We start from the raw sequence: 22,706 nt of genomic DNA on the forward strand, positions 1-22,706 counted from the left end.
AATCTCTATTGTTAATTTATATAGCGGCAGTCGACCGGTCCGTAAAAACCACTTTACGATAACCTTCGCCGTATTTTTTCTATAGTAAGCGCCGTTAAATCGCGATAAGTTCGTAACGGATTAGGTGTTAATTATTTTATTAACTACTCTTATTTTCCCTCGAAATCTTTATAATATAAAATTAAGTATTCGGTTATTTCCCGTTCTTTACCGTAATAATATAGCGGCGTCGGGACGTTTAAAACCCGATAAATAAATAAGAACGACTTAAGCCCTATTCTTTTAATATATACTTATATTAAAACCGATATTTCGTACTTAAACATATCGTCGTAACGACGGCACGCTCCCTAGTTTAACGGCGATTTTACAGCTAATTCGCGGCGGCCTCGCGTCGAAATAACGGTATAAAACTATTTTTATTCCTATTTCTTTTTAAACGCTTATTCGATTGTTTAATTATTTAATTATTGTTTAATTAACGTTAATTAAGCGTCGCTTAGCTATAAAATTATAGGGGCTTCGCTAGTAGCCCTTTAAGGTCTCTTTTATTTCTTTCTTTTTACGCTACGTTCTTTATTAATAATCTCTACCGCTTTTATATAAGCGCCGCGTAAAAATTATAGTTTCCCGGTAGCCTCCGTACGTATCTCGAAATTAACTGCTTTCGTACTTAAATAGAGGTCGAAAAAAGGAATTACTACTTTAATTTTTAAATAGTATTAAAGGGTTGCCTTATATGCCCTTATTACGGTTCGGAGATAGGAGTTTTGGATTATTATAAGGCTAAAGGCTGGCTTTTTTTAGTATCGCCTACTCTATATTAAACCGACGCTCCGTACGCGAGTACGCTACGTATTATTTTCGTATAAAGCTTTTTTACTTTTCGTACCGAATATTCTTAAACTAACGCTACGAGCTTAATAAAAGCTAATATTTAAGTTATTATTTTCGCTTTAATTTTTAAAATGTGGTCCTTTTATTATAACTTCCGATGGAGCTAGACGCCGAGGAATTTCGTAAAGGTTACCGGCGTTATAGTAACGTTTCTGAGGCGTACCTATAGCGTATAAGCTTTTTGCGTTTTAATAAAATAAATAAGCTCGCTCTTTTTAAGTTCGAACTTTATTTTTCTCGTGTATGCCCAGCGGTTATAAATTTCTTAAGCTTTTTTTAAGTTTCGGTAATTCGTAACGTAATTTAGCTTTACGGTAATAAAATTCGTATTATCTACGAATCCGATAATAATAAACTATTCGTGCGCTTTTAGCTTTTCGTATAGTATAGCGATATAAAAAATAAAGAGGATCGGTGATAGCGGGGAGCTTTACGAAATATTAACGCGGAACTGGATCCTTTTTAATAACTTGTTATTAAAATAAAGGTAGACTGATCTATTCGTAATAAAGCTTTCGACTTATCGGTAGACCTAATCCGGTAATCCTTTTTCGCGAAGTGTAGTAATTAGTTTTTTATAATTAACTGTATTAAAAACGCTTTTAATATTGAGTTAGAGAAGGGAAGCGACGCTTTTTTATTATTACGTTATATAGACGACGTCGGTAATTAGTCGAATAGTTAACTCGGTAAACCGTTACGTTCGGTTTTTTATTTAGCTTTTAAATAAAAACGAGTACTTTTCGGTTATTCCGGTAATTCGCCGGTTTATAATTATCTTTATTATTTTCCTGACCGTACTAAGTAATAAAATAGGTTTTTATTTATTAGGTGTCTGTTTTTTGGTTACTGTTTTATTTAGCTTTGGGATTACGATAACTTTTGCCGTACGAAAACGTTTAAGGAAGTAGGTAAGCCGGAAACTCGCTGTCGCTAAGCCGGCTAACGTTCGGAAAAGGGGTTCCCTATACGTTTTAAAGAAATTAAGAGGTAAAAAGTTTTCCTTTAGAGCCTTTTAGGGTCCTGTTTACTTAATAATATTTTTTATTTCTTTAGCCGTTACCTCTGCCTCGATAGGGGTAAGGCTAAAAGCGTGGTTCGGTACGGTATTTAAGTCTATAAGGTCGGTTTCTAGGTTAGGGAAGAACTTTTTCGAAAAGAGCGTAGCTTTTTCGTCGTGGCTTCGCGCTTTGTTAATAACTTTTTTATTACGTCGTAATTTTGGGATTCCCGTTATTTATGGTGGCGTTTAGCTCCGTAATCGGGCTTATTGTTCGAGCGACCAAAGTGTTTTAAAATCGTGGGAGGCAGCGGCGATTGCGTAGCGCTAGCTTTTCGTTTTCGCTATTTAAACGATTTTTTCTAGGTCCGTTTTCGATTTAGTGTATTGATTCTAAGTGTATTGCGAGGGTACCGCGAGATAGGCTTAGTATTATTATTTCGTTATAATTTACGCTTTTTAGATTTCCGGTAACCACTAGGGCGTACTTTTACCAGTATAAAGGGTCTTTTTTAGGGCTATTATATCGATAATTTTTCGTAGGTCGTTTATAAAATTATCGATAGCTTAATCTAGTTTTTTCGGGCTTATTAGCTCGGCGATATCGGTTAAACATACTCCGGTTTCCGCCCGTGCTAGCCCTTTATTTAATATCGTTTAATTTTATCCCTCTGCTTTTATTTTATTACTTCGTAGCGAGTTAGTTTTTAGTTCGACGTAAACGACCTGTGCCCTATAGTTAGAACTTTTTAAGCTAAGGTCTTTTTTATATAAAATTGTCGTTCCTCGTGTTACCTAGGTTAAGTTTAGCATGGAATCTCTTTATCCGTGGCGTCGTTTCGTAATTTTTTTATATGGCGTGGCTAGCTTTAAGTTTTATTGGTCCGTAAAAATAAGAAGGTTGTCTGCTCCGTATAATTTCCTGCCATATACGTTTTAAAGCGGATAGTATATGTTAAAGTTTCCGACGAGCAAGTGTCGCCCGGGGTACGAGGTTATATCGAGGTCGTTTAGAGGGTTCCGTTATCGAGAAGTTTTTTAAATTAGTAAATATATAAATTATATAGTAAAGCGGCTACTTTTTCCTCTCGGTATCGTAACGGTAACTTAATCGGGGCCTGCCTTAATTTCTAGCTTAACGATATTAAAGCGTTTATATATATAAATAGCCGCTCGGCCCTCGCCGTAAATTATTTAATACTTAGCTATTTTTAAGTAATACGCGGTTTATATACGAGGGTTCGTTTATACTTTTTATAGTATTAATATATTATACTTTTTTTAATTAACTAAAATAAATACCGTTATTATTTTTAATATTACGACGTTTTAATATATTATTTATAAGCTTATAATTATAAAATTATAATAGTATTTTGCGTTAATAAAAAAGCGACGGTATCGCGCCGGCTTTATAAGCGTATTTTTTTACCTTAGCTGTTCGCTATCGAATCGAATCGCGGGCGGCCTCTTTTTCGCGAAATTACTGTATATTTTTCTTTATTATTAATAAAAAGCGTCGTCGGTAGTAATAAACGCCCTGTTTTTACCGAGCTGTCGCCGGTGCTACGGATTTCGAACTGGCGAGGCCGGTGGGCATAAGTTTTTTTTACGCGTTTTTTTTATTGAATTGTTACGGGGTAGCCGCGATTTTACGCCGTATGTTTTTACCGTAATTAATATAACGTTTCTTACCTCGTAGTTCTTTTTAGGGGTATTCTTGGTCTCCCTTAGGGTATATTACTATAAAATAGTAGCTATATTACTGCTGTTTTTAATAATACTTAATTACGTAGCCGTAGCCGTAGTAGCGGTAGTACTGTTAGATACGGAGGTTGGCGTTATACGGTTCGTAGTCGAAGATCTCGGAATTTTATATTAAACCGTTATCGCATAAATCTTTTGCAGTTTAAACGGAGTTCGTATATAGGATAAAAGAGGCGTAACGTATTTCGGGATTTTTTGGTAAGTTACGTTTATATTTCGAGATTTTTTTCGGGTTATATTTATTTACGAGTAAGCTATATAGTAACGCGGCTTTGTCGTAGATATTCCGTAGCTTTTTCGTTAAAACTTTTTTCGCGATAACTATGAGTTTTTTATAAGTAAGTTACGCGTTAGTCCTGAAAGCGTTTAAAATTTATTTATTATTCTTTATATATTTTTTCGCCTCGTTTTTAAAAATAAAGACGATATTGCCGCTAAATAATTTTTTCGTTACGATAATTTCGCTATACCCGATTATCGTATTAACGCTTTGCACGATATTTATTAGCCTTTTTTTTTAAATATCGTTGGATTAATTTACGCTTTTAATTATTATTTCGCGGTTTCGGCGGGCTGGGATAATAATTTTCGGTTACTAGGTAGTAGAATCGCTGTTACGCGGCGTAGATATAATTTAAACCTAAGATTTAGTTTATATAGTTTTAAGATTTTACGTAATTTAAGCGATAGCTTTTCCGATTATTTTTTATAATTCTCCGTGGGTTATTAACGCGTTATCGTCGTCGTCGAGGTGCGATTATAATTCGGTTGCTTCGGTACGAAGTTCTTTAATTATTTAAAAAATTTCTTTACGTTTACTACTAGGGGCTATTAAATTAGCGATTAGTTTTTTTAAATATTTTAATCTTTTTCGATACCTCTTTTCGAGCTATTTTCGTTATTAAGACGCGTTTAAAGCGTTTAAAATCCTTAATTATACGCCGCGACGTTATTTCGCGGGTAGTATTAACTTTACGCGAGTCCGGCGCGACCGGTGTTAATAATTATCGGATTATTTATCGGATTATCTATACCGTAGCGCCTTGGCTGCGTCCCCTCGATAAAGGTTCGGCTAGGTTAATTCGACCTCGTAGATTTAAATAATAAAGTTTGTTTTCGATTATTCGATAGTTCGACCGAGTTATCGATTTTTTCCCTTATCCCCCGTTTATCGCCTCGATAATAACTCCTTCGCTACGTCGTAATTTTAAAATTCCCGCTATTTATAGTAGCGTCCAGCTCCGTAATCGGGCCTATCGTTTAAGCGATTAAAATATTTTAAAATCGTAAAAAGCAGCGGCGACTACGTAGCGCCAGCTTTTTGTTTTCACCCTTTAAACGATTTTTTCTAGGTTTATTTTTAACTCGGTATATTAATTCTAAATATATTACGAAAGTACCGCGAAATAAGCTTAGTATCGTTATTTCGTTATAATTTACGCTTTTTAAACCTCCGGTAACCATTAAAGCGTACTTTTATTAATATAAAAGGTTTTTTTAAGGCTACTATATCGGTAATTTTTCGTAAGTCGCTTATAAAATTATCGATAACTTAATCTAGCTTTTCCGGGCTTATTAACTCGGCGATATCGGTTAAACGTACTCCGGCTTCCGCTCGTGCCAGCCCTTTATTTAACATCGTTTAATTCTATCCCTCTACTTTCGTTTTACTACCTCGTAACGAATTAGCTTCTAATTCGACGTAAATAACCTACGCCCTATAATCGAAACCTTTTAAACTAAGATTTCTTTTATATAAAATTATCGTTTTTCGTATTACCTAAGCTAAGTTTAACGTAAAATCTCTTTATTCGTAACGTCGTCTCGTAATTTCTTTATATAGCGTAACTAACTCTAAGTTCCATTAATCCGTAAAAATAAAAAATTTATTTACTCCGTACGATTTCCTACTATACACGTTTTAAAACGGGTAATATATATTAAAATTTCCGACGAATAAATATCGCCCGGGGTATAAAATCGTATCGAAATCGCTTAAGGGGCTCCGTTATCGAAAAGTTTTTTAAATTAGCGAATATATAAACTATACGGTAAAGCGGCCACTTTTTCCCCTCGGTATCGTAACGGCAGCCTAATCGAGGCCTACCTTAATTTCTAGCTTAGTAATATCGAAACGTTTATATATATAAATAGCCGCTCGGCCTTCGCTGTAAATTACTCGATATTTAGCTATTTTTAAACAATACGCGGCCTATATACGAGGGTTCGTTTATATTTTTTATAATATTAATATATCGTACTTTTTTTAATTAATTAAAGTAAATACCGTTATTATTTTTAATATTACGACGTTTTAATATATTATTCGTAAACTTATAATTATAAAACTATAATAGTACTTTACGTTAATAAGAGAGTAATAATACCGCGCCGGTTTTACGAACGTGTCTCTTTACCTTAATTACTCGTTATCGAATCGAATCGCGAACGGCCTCTTTTCCGCGAAACTACTATATACCCTTTTTTATCGCTAATAAAAAACGTTGTCGATAATAATAAACGCCCTATTCCTACCGAACTATCGCCGGTACTATAAATTTCGAACTAGCGAAACCGGTAAACATAAGCTTTTTTTACGCGTTTTCTCTACTAAATCGCTACGGGGTAACCGCGATCTCACGCCGTATATTCCCTGCCGTAATTAACGCAACGTTTCCTACCTCGTAATCTTTTTTAGGGGCATTTTTAATCTCTTTTAAAATATATTACTATAAAATAATAACTATATCGCTACTACTTTCGATAATACTTAACTACGTAACCGTAGCCGTAATAGCGGTAATATTATTAAATACAGAGGTTAACGTTATACGGTTCGTAATCGAAAATCTCGGAATTCTATATTAAACCGTTATTATATAAATCTTTCGCAATTTAAATAAAGCTCGTATATAAAATAAGGGAAACGTAGCGTATTTCGGAATTCTTCGGCAGGCTACGCTTATATTTCGAAATTTTTCTCGAGTTATATTTATTTACGAATAAATTACGTAATAACGCGGCTTCGTTATAAGTATCCCGTAGCTTTTTCGCTAGAACCTTTTTCGCGATAACTACGAATTCTTTATAAATAAACTACGCGTTAATCCCGAAAACGTTTAAAACTTATCTATTATTTTTTATATATTTCTTCGCTTCGTTTTTAAAAGTAAAAACAATATCGCCGTTAAATAGTTTCCTCGTTACGATAACTTCGTTATACCCGATTACTATATTAACGCTCTATATAATATTTACTGGCCTCTTTTTTTAAATATCGTTAAATTAATCTACGCTTTTAATTACTACTTCGCGGTTTCGGCGAGCTAAAACGATAATTTTCGGTTACTAAATAATAGGATCGCTATTACGTAGCGTAAATATAATTTAAGCTTAAAATTTAGTTTATATAATTTTAAAATTTTACGTAGCTTAAACAATAACTTCTTCGACTATCTTTCGCAATTCCCCGCGGGTTATCGGCGCGTTATTATCGTTATCGAAGTACGATTATAATTCGATCGCTTCGGTACGAAATTCCTTAATTACTTAAAAAATTTCTTTACGTTTACTATTAAGGGCTATTAAATTAGCGATTAGTTTTTCTAAATACTTTAATCCTTTTTTAATACCTCTTTTTAAGCTATTTTCGCTATTAAAACGCGTTTAAAGCGTTTAAAGTTTTTAATTATACGCCGCGACGTTATTTCGCGGGTAATATTAATTTTACGCGAGTTCGGCGCGACTAGTATTAATAATCATCGGATTATCTATCGGATTATTTATACCGTAGCGCCTTAGCTACGTCCTCTCGATAAAGGTTCGGCTAAGTTAATTCGACCTCGTAAATTTAAATAATAAGGTTTATTTTTAATTATTTAATAATTCGACCGAGTTATTAATAATTTCTCATATTAATAAATTTAATTAGAGATAAATTGACTACGCTAATACTAATAATAAGGCGTATAGGAGTTAAAAGATACAAGAGGCCGACAAGAGCAGCTTATTGAACTTATTTAACTCATTGGTTCCTCCGACACTGTTAAAATATATGTCTCAAACCGACCTGGAAATATCTTTCGAGATGCCTTCGGATATTGTTCTCAGCTGCGGTTACAGGACCTCACATTTGAAGACATGCAAGTCTTCATCCTGGACCAGTTCAACAAGCAGCCGCGATTTCGGATATTAAGCCAAGGGGATAACAAACTTATCAACACCCTCCTCAATAACATCATAACGTCGTCCTCCGGAGTTTTCCTTTGGGTATGCCTCGTAGTGACGGAGGTTCTCGAAGAAGCCAGGGACGGTGCCAGCATGGCGGAGCTGATTGAAATAGTCGAAAAGGTGCCGAATGACATAAACGACTACTTTTACAGGATCATGGACTCTATTGAGCCAAAGTATAAAGCCGAATCGTCCATTATGTTACAGATTACACTACACGACGGTAAAAGATTCGTTAACTTCAAATTTCTGCAATTGCTCGATCTTTCCTTTATTGAAGAGCATCATTGTGATTTTGCGCTCCGTCCGGGATACAGCTTGGCCAAGTACGACATCAGCGCCCAGGGAATTTGCGCTAGGATAGGTTCTGCATCCCGCCGAGTCAACAGCAGGTGTGGAGGGCTTCTGAAAACACAATATACCGAAGGACGTACTGAAAAGTCCGTAGGCCTTGGTCAACCTATTAACAATGCCGGGCTGGCCGCTTCTACGGAATCTGGACCACATAACGGAGAATACTTGGACAGCCGTGACTCAACCGACCTTGTCCGTACGTACAATTACCACGTCAACTTCCTCCATCGGTCATTCTACGATTACCTTCGCGAGCCCGAAAACATGGAACAGCTTACGCAAAGGGCTAAGGGTCGATACAACGTGCGATTGTTTCTTTGCAATGCCAAACTAGTACAGATCTTATCTCTTAACTATAAGTCGCGTCCGGACCACGCAAGACTGCCTTTTGGACTGGTTAGCTACGTTCTCAGCGTAATGTCAGTCGATGATCTCAAATACACAAAGGAGTGTCTCGACATAGCCACTCGGTTGCGTCCTGTGGTCGAGTTCCTCGCACAAAAACGAATCCACAAGACATCAGGTGTGCTGTGGTATTTGTCCATTGCACTCCAGGATTACGATGCGTACCGCGAAAACTTTCTGGCGGTTGCGATCGAGTTCGACCTCGTTGCGTACTTGAAGGAGTACTTGACGCTGGATGCTGTCCTTGCCAAGACAGGCCGGCCCCTCTTGGGCAATGTTCTGAAGCATGCGATATTTCACCACTATAGCGTACATCTTCCAGATCCCAACGCCGAGGTTCTTCGCCTTGTGCTGGACCGAGGAGCGGGCCCTAACGAGATGTGGCATTCCTCATCCATTTGGGGTTTGTTTCTGACGTGTCTGGCCGGTGCAAGGTCCTAGTGAATCATTTACAACGCAGCGCGTTGCCTCTTAACCTCTCTCGGCATGCAGCTCTCGTATGGGTAATCACTTTGCAGATGCCAAGACACCATATGCTCTCCGTCGAGCTGCGGGATTGGTCTCATCACCTCTTGGCGCATGCAGGTAATCCCTGGCACGAGAGTATCGCCGGTGGTGCTCCAAAACGTTGGCGGCCTATATAATGGCTGTTCCCCCCAACATGCAACTGAATAATCAGATAATTAGTAACTGTTTGTGGCCAACGAATACTTCGTAATGACGACAGTAACCCTCCGCATTGTTCTGCTGCTAAGCGTCCTGCAAAGGCTCGCACAGGGCGTACCAGATGCCGTCGCTGCCAAGCACCAAGCAGCACAGCTGCGCGAACAGTACGATTTCGTTATCCTTGGCGGCGGAACGGCTGGCCTCACAGTCGCGGACCGTCTCAGCGAGGCGTTTCCCCGCAGTAAGCACCAAAGAGATCCGGCTGGTCCTCTACGCCTCTCAGGAAATTGACCAGACCATCTGCGGAGACTGTACTGGTCATCGAGTACGGCGACATCGAGTACGGGCGGGGCTTCTTCGACCCGCCGCAGGTCGAGCACGCCCCGGGCTTTCCGGGCGCCAGCAGATGGACATTCAACTCGTTGCCGAGTCCGCATGTGGCTAACCAGACGGCCAAAGTGGTCGTCGGCAAGGTCGTCGGAGGTAGTAGTTGCGTCAACGGGCAGTTCTTTGACCGCGGTTCGCGCCATGACTTTGATGCGTGGGACGTCGCGACAGGCGTCGAACAGTTTGATCGGGGCGAGCACCGGTGGAATTGGGAGGGAATATTTCCATACTTCAAAAAGGTAAGAGACCGGGGCCGTTCATTGAATAATGGCCCAATGGAACACTGGGGAATCATCGAGGAAGCATTGCTGACGACGGGGGTTCTACAGAGCGTAACTTTCACCGAGCCCCTGACACCAGCGTAAATGAGTTTGGTTACACTTGGGACAATAGCATCTACGGCGGCACCACGCCAATACATTCCAGCTACCCACCCTTTCAATGGGCTGATCTCTCGACTCTACGGGACGCGTTTAAGGAACTGGGCATTCCCATCCGACAGGAATGCGCCGGTGGTGACAAAGCTGGCCTGTGTTGGGTACCCACCTCTCAACATCCGACGACAAGCCGACGATCCCACTCGGGGCTAGGTCACTACGCGGACGTCAACGCGACCAGGGACAACTACGACCTGCTGGTGCGGCATCAGGCCGTGAGGGTTCTGTATCAGGACGACCAGGTCCAAGGAGGGCGCCCGCCCCTTGTGGAAGTGAGGTCACTGTCGGACGGCCGGTTGTTCAACGTGACGGCCAGACTGAAAGTTATTATTTCTGCCGGGGCATTGCATACACCGTCTATATTACATCGCAGTGGATTTGGTCCCGCTGAGGTACTACAAAAGGCTGGTATATCTACGGTGGTAGACCTTCCGGGCGTAGGTGCAAACCTACAGGATCACTCAGCTTCAATCATCCAATCGAATTGTAAGTACCTAGTCACCAAGTGAAGTGAATAATCGTATAAATACTGACACGAGAAAACGGCGTGAAGACACGAAACCACTGGATCTTTCACCTTTACCATCCGACATGTATGATCCCGCGGTCATAGCCGACGCCACCGCCGGTTTTGCCGAAACACCGGCGAGGGGCCCCTACACACTGGCCATGAGAAACAGTGCTATCTACATACCCTTGGCCAATATGTCAGCCGACTTTGAGTCTATCATTGCCACCATCAAGCAACAGCTCGCGAAACCCCCGTCAGACAACGCAGCGCAATATCTTCCTCCCGACATCAGTACCTCCCGGGCCATGATGGCGGGCTACCAACACCAACTCGCCCTTCTCCTCGAGCTGCACTCGAACCCGTCGGCGCCGAGTCTCGAAGTCCCCTTCGGCGGCGGAACCTCGCTATCGACCGTGAACCTGCACCCCTTCTCCCGCGGCAGCGTGCGGCTGAACGCGACGCACCCGCTCGAGCAGCCCGTCCTGGACTACCGCGGCGGCAGCAACCCGCTCGACGTCGCGGTCAGCGCGGCCCACCTGCGCTACCTGCGCCGCGTCCTCTCCACGCCGACCCTGCGCGCGCGCGGCGCCGTCGAGGTCGCCCCCGGCGCCGACGTCGCGACGACGGAACAGCTGGCCGAGTACGCGCGGCGCTCGGTGCATCTGTCGCTGCATCACCCGTGCTGCACGGCGGCGATGCTGCCGCGCGAGATGGGCGGTGTGGTGGGGAAGGATCTGAAGGTGCACGGGGCCCATGGGCTCCGGGTCGTGGACATGAGTGTTGCGCTGTTGTTGCCTTCTTCGCATACGAGCTCGTCGGCGTACGCGATTGGGGAAAAGGTAGGCAGCCCATTTCGTCTTGCCTGGTATCTGTTATCATGCCATACTAACCGAAGACTCAGGCTGCGGATATCATCATTCAAGAATGGACATAAGCAGGGTAGCGGGGTCGTGAGAACTAGCGCAATAAGTGTTTTCATAATGACTGCAAGTGGGATTTAGGATCTATTACTTCTACGAGCTTGGTTCGGTTGAAGTCCAGGCTAATCAGGAATTTGAAAGCCGGATATAATTAAACTATTCGTGGTTTAAATGAATGTACGAGTCACATATTACGTGTCATTCTAATCAAATTTGGTGTTGGCTAAACCAATTAAACGAGGCAGTGATACAAATCGCCAGATGCTACTTGTACCATCTCAGAAAAGCCAGCAGACGATCACGTAAATGATAGATCTTGACTGTGTTTGTTCCACTAGGATACCTGAGCGCCTGTACTTCCTTTGTTTCATGCTCGCCTGGAAACAAGTCATAGTCCAAACGCTATCCAGGGTGATGTAAGTTTCGTTAGCTGGCTCCAGTAACGGCGGGCCACAAATGAGAGCATTTGCTACTTCTCCCATACGTTTAGGCCTTCGACCGGAGGTGGATATGTAGTGCCGGGCCCTCTCACAGTATCAACAGATGGAAAACATCAACAACTAGAGACAAGTTCATATCCGTCACTCATAAGCATTATCGTTGCCTATGGGCCAGAATCAGTTCATCATTCATGAGTAAGGCCGAAACTGTGAGTCCTTTGCGCCTGGGGAGATGCCCGGATATCCTTGTTGAAATAGTGCTGGGTGGATTAGTTCACTATATATGTCAGTCCGCAACCACCATCTCCCACAAACACACCATGCATTGCTCACTTGGTTCTACTTGATAATATTTCCAACCACCCACTATTCAGTACTAGTCATCTTAATTGCCCACGCACTTTATACGCCGCCATGAATGTGGCCGATGATGGAAGAGCATTTGACGCTTATCGCCAATTTGTCCAGATAGATGCCAGAAGACCAGGTGAGATCGCACGAGATCTTCCGTCACGCGACAAACTCTGGGCTTGGTTCTGTAAAGAAACCGAAATCTGGAGACATGAAGGTCGATCCGCGCCATCACACGTTGTTCTCCAACAGCCATACTTACCATGCGTGCGCCCTGAAACCTCTCTTCAGCCTATTCCAATATCAACAATGGCACTCATGACACACCATCGTGGGCAAGATGGTTCTTCTTCGGGTGGCAACGATTTTCAGCAATTATAAAGGGGTCAGAGCTCTCGTGAAGGACGAACGAGGCACTACAGTCTATCTGAGGGTCTTTCGTCTCCGTCACGTTGGCCAAACACTCCCCGGAGACGCGATTGAGAAGGGAGATGTACTAATCCTGAAAGAGCCTTACTTCTACAACTTTCCTATGTATGGTTTGAGGGTTGACCATGAATGTGACGTGGTTCGGTTTGCTATGGACGACTGTCGAATCCCGTTGGAATGGCGGGCCACACTGGTCAAAGCCAAAGCGAAGACTCGAGTCCTCTTCGATGCAGTGAAAGAGACGTCCAATCAGAAGGCATGGGCTGAAATGGAATAACATTGCTCTGATATGATTGTTGTCTCTGAAGTCACATTTGAGAAGCAGTTCGGGTTTCTATTTCGGTCATTAGCGAATTTAGAACTTGGTCGGGCAGCACCTGCACTAGCGGACGCGAAGAACAGCGAGTCATTTGGTGTTCCACCTTTGCAGAGTATCATATATCAAGTAATGACTCTATACCAACTTGATAAGTACGACAGCTGCCTTGACAAACTCGATTTAGCGGAACGGCTTTATCCTGGGGATACGGAGGTATTACGGCAGCGGGACCGTGTCACCAAACGACTTCACGAGTCACGCAATGGCCGGTACGACTTTCATATAATGTACCAAGAAGCTCAAAGACCACCGTATCTGATCGATTGCGCGACCTTCTCAAGACTGGTAGAGGTACGGGACTCGCCAGGGCGGGGAAAGGGTCTGTTTACTACTCAGGCCGTCGCTGCTGGTAACATTTTACTTTGCGAGAAGGCCTCTGGATACAGCTGCTATAAAGTACAGGACAATACTGCTCCCTCAACCCCGACATACATGGACATCAACAAGTCACTCGTTGGTGTCTCCACGGATGTCTTAACCCATCTAGTCCAGAGATTACGACATAATCCGGAATCTGTCGCTGAATTCTCAACGCTGTACAGTGGAGAGTATAAGACTGGGCCAGAACAATTCAATGTCCCACCTGAATCAATGGTGGATGGCCAGTTACTTGTTGACGTGTGAGTCTACCGATGCCACTATCCCTAAACTACAAGGCACGTACTGGATGCTGATACATACCCCAGGTTCCACGTAGCCAAAGTCCTCGCCCTCAACGGCATGAAAGCACCCAAGACCAGTAAAGATGAATTCTTCAAAGGTGGGGAGAAGATATCGTGCGGTCTGTGGCCCAAGGCCTCGTTCCTCAACCATTCCTGCCTACCCAACTGTCGCTGCAGCTTCATAGGTGACATGCTGATTCTCCGTGCTACGCGGGACTTGCCGGCCGGCAGCGAACTCGAGATCAGCTATCTGGGAGACCCTACAGCCCCATTGGGCAGAGAGAAGCTAATGCGCATATGGGGCTTCGCTTGCCGTTGCGCTTTATGCACCAACGCCGAAGCATCCCGAGCTGAGTCGCTGTGGGAGAAGGCACGGAAACCTCTCAATCAGCTCGCCGAGATGGTGCCACGCGCCGAATTGGTCGTGGACTCGTCACGCGAATTGTGGGCTAGGCTACTTATGAAGGAGCTTGCAGAATGTTCAGATGCATTTCGAGAGCTCGCGCGTATCAGAGACCAACGGACACAGGGGGTCAGCATGGAACTGGCGAACTTACGGGTGGTACTGGGCTATGCACAGTACTACATCCTTGGAAACTCGCTATCGGCTCTCAAAGATGCCATCAGGGCCTTGGAGAGTCTAGGATTCCAGATCACGGCATCCCTGCCCCACGTGGCGAGTGGTCCACGTAATCCCGTCGCGCCATGTTTCTCAATCCAGAGCTGGGGTGTGGCAACTGACACAGCTCTGGATGCTTTCCTGCTTCTCGTGAAGTCCTACAAAGATCTGTACCCTGCTTTATTACCGACAGTAAGAGGATATGCTACCAAAATGCATAGTATGGTAATCGGCGAAGATGTGACAGCGACTGATCACTTCTCGCCGTAGAACAGAAAAGTTTCGTATCTCAAATGGGACTTCTTAATAACATTGGCGTTGCACATACTACCGTTCACAACGACGGCCCTCATTATGAGCGAGCGACGTGGATTTTCATTGCTACCTGGTCTGCTAAGTGAACAGCCCACCGGTTCGATCAGTGGTGGAATGCTTTGTGCTAGACTTGGCTTCGACAGGTTTCTGGCAGTACAAAGGAGTGACAGGAATAAGAAGCCACGATCCTCCCCCTTTCATCTCCATTCATGAACCGGTCCTGCTGGTGTTGTCCAGTGATGCCCCATGGCTGCTTGTGGCTCTCTTTGAGGGGGCCGATGCAGTCACTTTAGAGGCCGTGCTACTGCGTCGCATCTGATTGTATGCCAATGGTGAGCCTATTAATCATCAAAATTTTTGCAGCCACTGGGACCAGGTACCTACCACTTTCAGTCCACTCTAAGGAGTAATGCAATTATTTCTTGGCGCAGACGTTGTGCTTGTTACACTTGAGGCCGCTGCAGCATGTGCCGCCGGGGACAGCTACGTTGCAGGTGTTGCCTTCGCCGCGGCAGCTTCTCGCCTCGAGTCCGTCACCTTCGGCGGCCGTCGGGTTGGCAACGGCGAAGGCCGCGAAGAGAAGAAAGGCGATGATGGTGAGCTTCATTTTGGGCAAAAATGGGGTTTTGTTCTGTGAAAATGATAGTCGGTCGTGTGGTTTACTGGTTGCTGCTGGATGATGGTGAGGAGAGGAAATCGAGTCCACGTCTTTGGTAGAGCAGCCAGGTATTTATATTCGTCAAATGTCAACTTCTCAAGACCATGAATGCAGGTATCACTTGAGGCTCGCGGTTTCCTACCCTTCTGTGCTGGGAGTCTGCTGATCTGTTTCCTTCGAGGGTATTGCCATATCAGCAGATGGAAAGCCAGCGCAGTCTCACCATCGTCTACGGTGCTGCGACCTCTGTGATGATCAGCGAAAGACTGATGACACTGAAATGTTATTACGTAGCATAGTAGGACTTTTGCTGGACCCAATGAGAAGCGCATACTCTTTGCTAAAAATGCCGAAGGAGCTTAAAGGCATCCGGTCTAGGTCAGGCCTATAAGATGCAACCCCTGTCGGCTGCCCCCCCCTCAAATGACCCCTCCAGATTTCAGATGATTCTAGAGCCCCTGAGCAACAACAACAGTATATAAAGGGGTCAAATCTCACTCATCTGTCAATTGAAGTAGATCAATCTCTTCCTCTTTTTTTCCTCTTTTTACCACTACTAACATAACCAAAGAAGCTCGCATTACCCAAGCGGTCCAGGCCGTACTGGCCGGCGGAAGCATTAACCGTGCGGTTAAAGACTACAACATTAATAGGGGCACCCTTTACAACCGATTTAGGGGTTAATATTTAAAAAAAGAGCAGGATAAAACTCGGTAATTATTCACCCCTACGGAAAAGACCTTTTTAATTAAATAGGCCCTTTTCTAGGCTAGTTTAGGTTACGTATTTACGCACCGACTCTTTCGCATATATACCTAACGCATCCTCCTTACAAAAGGGGTCGATTACCTTATCGGCAAGCGATAGGTGCACCGTTTTTTAAGACGTTATCCGGCCTTTAAGACCGTGTATATTAAAGCGATAGATTTTCGGCGCCTCGTATATATATTAAACGGGGCCGTGCGAGGGTTTTTTAATCGGCTTAACACTACTATTATCGTAAGTATACCCCCTCGATTTAAATTTAACGCCGATAAAATAAAAACTGCGATAACGATAAAAGAGGGTATTATAATAATCGGCCCTGCCGCCTATTAAAGTTTAATACGGAACGACTCGGCTAATCGCGAGTAAATAACTATTTTAAAATATATTAATACTATTAATAATATTCTGCCGCTTTTAATTATATTTAAAAGCTAATCGGTCTAGTAATAATAGTTCCTTTAAAAAAAGGATAAAGTTAATTATAAATATAAGAATTAAGCCTTTAAAGCGTTATTAAAAGGATAAACTTTTAATCTTATAGCTTTAAAATAGCTAAGAAAAATCTTTATCCCTTTAACTAAGCTTAATAACTCTAACTAATAAAGGCTCTTAATTTTAAATAGATATAAAAGTTATATCGATAATGACTTTATACTAGCGGCGTTAGAGGTTAAAGTATAACTCCTCTATTTATTACCACATAGCTCTCATATGCTCCAGCCCCTAGATATTAACTGTTTTAAAATCCTGAAAAAGAGGTTCTAAAGGGAGCTCGACTTAATATGCGCCGTTACTAATGACAGCTACGTTAAAAAAGGGGACTTCTTTCGAGCCTAGGCTAAAGTACGCAAAGTGGCCTTTACCCCTAAGGTTATCGCTAGTGAATAAGTAGCAACTAGCATCTACCCCCTTAATATCGATAAGCCGATAAACAACAGGCTTCGTTACACTAATATAATGCAAGCTATCGATAAAATTATCGCCGCCGAGGATACGCGCTAGCCAACTAAACCGAAGGCTAAAAAGATCGAAACGCTTAAAAACAGCCGGCAGGTCAAAGATTTAAGGGCTGCGATATTTAATATTAATATCACCACCGGTAATTTAATTAGGAGGTTACTGTGGAAAAAGCTCGACAAGAGTATTAATAATTTAACGGCCTAAATCGGCCGGTTAAAGCAGGAAAAAGCCGGTTTAAAGGTAAATTTAAAGAAAATAAAGGCTTAAAAAAAGAGAAAGGTTAATAAGGACCCTAATAAAGGCTTTATTTATATAGTAAATATTAAAGAGGTTTAAAAAGACGTTAAAAAAGAAAGCTAAAGAAAAGGCCGAAAAGGGGCGCCGGTAAGATAATGGAAATTAATATAAATCGAGCTAGTGATAAAGGTAACTTTATTATAGTGCGCACGAGCCGAAACAGACCTTAAAATACAGTGTATGTTACTTAATTAACCTATCTATTGCTATTGTTATTGATTTTTATATCTATTTTAGGGGGTCAGTGAAGGGGGGCAGCTAGTAGGGGTTGCATCTTATACGAAAGATGAATATCCCTACATCGAGATTATGCGAAGGCCATACTCCATACCGGGAATCTGTATAGCGGCCATATACGGTCATTTTACAGCACTGTCTTGTATGTAACACGCCATGGGCTCAAATAATGCTCGCGATTTCGGCCTCGTTCAACCGTGCAGACCGCCTTCTCGGGCTTTCGGAGACAATTTATCTGCCACCATTCTACTTCTCACATAAACCAAACGCATCGAGCCATTGAAATACGTCGTGTCAGGGTAGACGGTCATAACTCTACATACTGGGGTAACACCAGAGCATGTTTTCCAATCGATGAGGTAACAGCGTCGGTTCTAGCGCAGTGATTAGCATATTACATCCTTATAGAAGTTCGCTTGACTAAAAGTATTAGGTTACATGGTGGAAGGGAGTATTTATGGCCTCGGCCACGTATTTTAACAAACTGCTTCAACAGTATACGAGTCGATGTTGCAAGGGCAAGCATCGATGGCAACTATACCTAGTATAATACCGATACTATTAACAGTATCTGTACGCTTCTATTACAATCACGCATGGATATAATCAGTTCAAGATCGAGATGAAAATGTACAGCAATACCTTCTGATCATCCTATGGCGCCCCAAACGCCCAGGTACCTGGTTTTGCTTAGAAACCTGTGTCGTTCCGCTTTACCCGTGGGGAGCTCGCGGCTCATCTCACATCAGCGCTGTACGTACTGCACTCGGTGAAGACCAGCCACAGATGCCAACGATAGATTATGAGAAAAAGAGTATGAGCTTACGAATGCCTCCCCCGCTTTCTGATTCTAAACAGTTCCCGGTTGAACATAAAGGACGATGCTGTGTATTTGTTTCAAATAGGTCGTATGATGCGAACCTGTAAGTGCAGTGACGAGGAATGTCCACACCAATCAAGATTTCCAGCACGGAAAGGTCCGGTACAAGGCGACCTGTGGATTGTCATCGAATCATTGTCTTGGACTGTTTCAGACTGAAGTTTATCGATTCCCAAGCAATGAGACAACGCATCCCAAGATTTCCCTTGGCCTGCCCAAGTCGAGCAGGACACCTACTACCTAACAAACCAAGTTACCAAAGTCATTACCCAAGGCGTAGGAGTCTACAAGGAGTGTCAGCAATGAGATTCACTCGTCGCACCAGAAGATGATAACCCCCTCCCTTACCAGTGTTCACAGCAGCGTCCACGGGCGGGTCGCCACAGGTGCAGTTCAGGTAGGGCGAGAGCTTCAGCGGCCAGATGGGGTCCTGGATCTTATTCAGACTGCAGTCCGTGCAGAAGTTGCCGTAGTTGCCGTTGCGCTTGGCCTATTTGGCGTTGCGTGGCTGATGTCAGCGGACACCCAAACACAATGCCGATTGGGCAAATGACGCCGTCGAGGCACGAAGGCCACTCACCACTATGGTCTCGCCGTCCCAGCCGTAGCAAGTGTTCAAGTTGAGCGAGGTGGCATGCAGGGTACCTTTGCCGTCGCCCGTGTCGCAGTTGGCGGTCACGAGGCCGGTGGATGCGTCAAACACTTCATCGTAGCAAGTAACACTCCAGTTAGACGCAGCAGTAACGCCAAAGAGGGCAGAGACGGCTGCTAGCAACTTCATGGCGAGCAAAACGAGACGGCGGCTTTGAGTACGTGTAGCGATGCTCTTGGGCTGAATGGATAGAACGATAGCTCAGAGGAAGAATGGACAGACATGCGGCGGACGCGCGGACTTATATATGTCCCTTCTCCTGTCCCGAAATCCTCACGTATATTAGATATTTGCCCAGCAATATACGATGTTGGCATGAATAAGACGATTCGGTCCGGGGCCGACCCTCTGGTAGATGGGTGGCCCGAGCAAACTGTGATTCGAGGATTTGAAGCTTACTCGGACGACATTCGGACCCCTTTCCACATAAACGGAACATTCCTTTTCTATAGACGAAGCTTACAGCTTTGCCAAGGCAATATTGTTTTCAAAGCGGATGGCACTTCGCATGATAACTCCGGGCAGGCTAGCTGCCTTGGGAAGCCCGGACAAAACTCCACGAAGTTGACACCATCGAGTTTGGTAAGATAAGAGTCTAGCCCTCAGTATTTCTTGATTACGTGGGTATTTCTAACCGACAACTGCGGTCCCATGCGGGTGCTGTCGAGATCGTCTATGACCAAGGGGGTGTTCGGATCTGCCGGCTTTGAGCGTGACACGCCATCAATTACTGGCACTCTCCGTATACGATGAAATAGAATATCGCCAAAGGGGGTGACGAAGGTATCATGTGGTGGTGGTCAGAAATGGGCACATCCTCCGCTAGATGTGGATTTGTGTATGTATGTATTTATATGTGTTCATAAAGTTTCTTCAGGATTTTAGGATATCTCGGGCGCTATGCCATTCTACAGATCTGTTCAGTTACTGCTTATCCTCAGCAATGATGGCCGCCCCCCTGCTCTCCCAGCGCGTACGCCGCCGCCTGCAAATGCGCCCCAATCACGACCGGAAACACAGAAGCGTCCGCCACGTACAGCCCCCGGACGCCGCGTACCCGCAGCGACGAGTCCACCACCTTGCCCATGGCGCACGTCCCCTGCGGGTGGTAGATCGACGACGCCCCCGCCGCGATCCGGGCGTCGAGGTACGCGTCGTCTTCGCTTGTCTCCGGGCTCAGAGGCCGCGCCGCGAACGCGCTCGGCGGCGTCTCCGACTCGACCACCTCGCGTCCCAGCGCCGTGCCGTTCCCGACCATGAACGAGACGAGGCGCTGCACCGACTCGCGCCAGACGTACCGGTCCGCCTCGGTGGACAGGTAGTTCGGGTCGATGACGGGCGGCGCGTGCGGGTCCGAGGAGGAGATGGTCACGCTGCCGCGCGAGGTCGGGTGCAGACTGGCCAGCGAGGTGCTGATGTGCGTTCCGTCCATGTTGACGAGGGGGTCAGCAGAGGGCGGTGCGGCATAAGCGAGGAAGTTCTCCATGTCCCCGAACTGGGCATCGCCGCCCTGGACGGACGAGGAGGGCGCTCCGGGGTCGTGCCTCGCCCCTTCGTTCCTGGGCACGACCGTGGTCGTGACCCAGTCGTTGGGGTTGCCCAGGCCGAACTGCGGCTCCTGGAAGAGCGGGTTGGTGGACCCCAGCGCGTAGCCCAAGCTCGGGTCCTTGAGCCGCCAGTAGTTGACGAGCATCATGTGGTCGGCCAGGTGCTGGCCGACGTCCGGCAGGTCGACGTGCTGTTGGATGCCGTGCTGCGCCAGGGTCTCGGACGGGCCGATGCCCGAGAGCAGCAGCAATTGGGGCGACCGGTAGGCGCCGGCCGACGCGACGACGCGCTTGGCGTGGTATTCGGTGCCGTTGGCGAGTCGGACACCGGTGGCTTGCGTGCAGCCATCGTCGCGTTGGGCCAGGGTGATTGATCCCACGACCGTGTCCGTCAGGACGGTGACTCCCTTCAGGGAGTAGGCGGAGCTGGCGATCTGACGCTTTCCGTCGCGGCGATTTTCGTAAAGCTCACCGATACCGATAATCTTACCGGCGTTGCCGTCAAGCTCGGGGATGGACTCCACCCCGGCCTCGTGCCACGAGTCGAAGACCTTGTCCCGAAGCGGGTAGTGGCGGCCAGTGCAGGTGACGGAGTCGACATGAATGGGGCCTCCTTTCCCGTGCTGGTCGGGATTCTTGGAGTCGCAGTAGTCCTCCGACTTCCGGAAGTAGGGGAGCTGGCCGGCGTAGCTCCAGCGCCGGTCGCCGACAGTCTCGGCCCAATGGTCGTAGTCGAGACTAGAGCCTCGCGTCCAGCCTCCTTGAAATGGTTGATATGTCAGCAGGCTGGCCTGTCTTGTAATTAGCAGTGTTTGCTTACCCTGGTTGATGACAGAGCCGCCTCCCAGAGCACGACCGCCTGGGTTTGCGATTTGCCGATTGCGTAGATTTGCTTGAGGTACACTGGGCATCCATGTCAGCATCATTCAGGTGGCGGGGACTGTGAAAGACGGCGACAGCGTGACAAACGCCCGGTAATCTGACTGCCAATTGACAACCCACGTTTGATAGTTGTAATCGAAATCGCCCATGAGCAGGTTGGTCGAGTTGATGTAAGTTATGTCCGTCCGGTCGCTCACATCGGGCCCCGCCTCGATCAGGAGTATCTTCAATGAGGGATCCTGCTCCAAGAGGCGGCTAGAGACCACCGACCCGGCGATCCCACCACCGACGACGATGTAGTCCCACACTACTGGCAATAACATGGTGATAGCTCAAGAGATCTTGCACTTGGAATAACAGAGGAGAGGGGAGGGTGGTGAGGAAAGTGGCAGTACCGTCAAGTTGGGAATTGAAAGGGAGGCAGATACTTGCATACATGCATTATTTGTGCTTTCCTTACCTGTATCCATCCAGGCGGGACCTATGCAGATTCTGGTTGCTACGCCGCAGGCCCCTGGTCCAAGAATGTCCAAAATGCATGATGATTGATAGCAAATGGGTGCTGCATATGTACGGCGCAATCGGGAACCCATTCTGGTGTGTCTGGCCACGTCTGAAGTGGGATTTATCCTCGGTGTTCTTTCGCGGGCGGCCCTGCATGGCGCGACTGTCCAGGTGCCTGGAGTTGGCGAAATTAACCGCCCAGCACCCCCGCCACCAGCAAACCGCAACTCGCAATGTTCGTTCAGCACCACTCCACTACGCAATTGATCCTTCAGCTTGTAGCTTTATATTTTGTGTATAGTACGTATAGATACGTTTAGTAACTTTATATCTCCAAGTCACTTGTTTGTTTTTGCTAGTAATTTCACGTCGATTGAACAGAGTGGCCGAGTGGCTTCGGGGCCCAAGTCAAGTTTGCTTGCTCGGATCATCAAGTAGCGTCGATGCAACCTACCATACAAGTGACATCTTAAGTCATTGGCTCCTTGCTTGTTGTTCCCGCGACCAACCACGGTCACCCGCAAGCAAACGGTGCCCAACACTTCCAGGCAT

The 22,706-nt window shown here is 45.2% G+C and overlaps 5 protein-coding genes across 5 annotated transcripts; 3 read left to right on the top strand and 2 right to left on the bottom strand.

Moving 5' to 3' along the window:
* Window positions 1–7,804: 7,804 nt before the first annotated feature.
* Window positions 7,805–9,094, top strand: PG986_011252 (uncharacterized protein; the record flags this gene model as incomplete). The annotated part of the gene is made up of 1 exon (XM_066847474.1): window positions 7,805–9,094. The coding sequence occupies one exon, from the start codon at window positions 7,805–7,807 to the stop codon at window positions 9,092–9,094; it is 1,290 nt and encodes a 429-aa protein (XP_066696965.1).
* Window positions 9,095–9,370: 276 nt separating this feature from the next.
* On the top strand, window positions 9,371–11,588 carry PG986_011253 (Dehydrogenase xptC; the record flags this gene model as incomplete). The annotated part of the gene is made up of 5 exons (XM_066847475.1): window positions 9,371–9,549; window positions 9,603–9,945; window positions 10,185–10,629; window positions 10,697–11,493; window positions 11,556–11,588. 5 exons carry the CDS (start codon window positions 9,371–9,373, stop codon window positions 11,586–11,588), a joined length of 1,797 nt encoding a protein of 598 aa, XP_066696966.1.
* A 1,810-nt stretch (window positions 11,589–13,398) lies between these two features.
* On the top strand, window positions 13,399–15,406 carry PG986_011254 (uncharacterized protein; the record flags this gene model as incomplete). The annotated part of the gene is made up of 4 exons (XM_066847476.1): window positions 13,399–13,793; window positions 13,860–14,646; window positions 15,133–15,145; window positions 15,201–15,406. The coding sequence occupies 4 exons, from the start codon at window positions 13,399–13,401 to the stop codon at window positions 15,404–15,406; spliced, it is 1,401 nt and encodes a 466-aa protein (XP_066696967.1).
* Window positions 15,407–18,809: 3,403 nt separating this feature from the next.
* PG986_011255 (CVNH domain-containing protein) lies at window positions 18,810–19,350 on the bottom strand (the record flags this gene model as incomplete). The annotated part of the gene is made up of 3 exons (XM_066847477.1): window positions 18,810–18,853; window positions 18,918–19,059; window positions 19,150–19,350. 3 exons carry the CDS (start codon window positions 19,348–19,350, stop codon window positions 18,810–18,812), a joined length of 387 nt encoding a protein of 128 aa, XP_066696968.1.
* An 808-nt stretch (window positions 19,351–20,158) lies between these two features.
* On the bottom strand, window positions 20,159–21,973 carry PG986_011256 (GMC oxidoreductase-domain-containing protein; the record flags this gene model as incomplete). Its single annotated transcript, XM_066847478.1, has 3 exons — window positions 20,159–21,528; window positions 21,589–21,671; window positions 21,771–21,973. The coding sequence occupies 3 exons, from the start codon at window positions 21,971–21,973 to the stop codon at window positions 20,159–20,161; spliced, it is 1,656 nt and encodes a 551-aa protein (XP_066696969.1).
* Between the last annotated feature and the right edge of the window lie 733 nt (window positions 21,974–22,706).

Source organism: Apiospora aurea, assembly GCF_038362705.1.
Source record: "Apiospora aurea strain CBS 24483 chromosome Unknown utg000007l_segment0_segment0, whole genome shotgun sequence".
Lineage (NCBI taxonomy): Eukaryota > Fungi > Ascomycota > Sordariomycetes > Amphisphaeriales > Apiosporaceae > Apiospora > Apiospora aurea.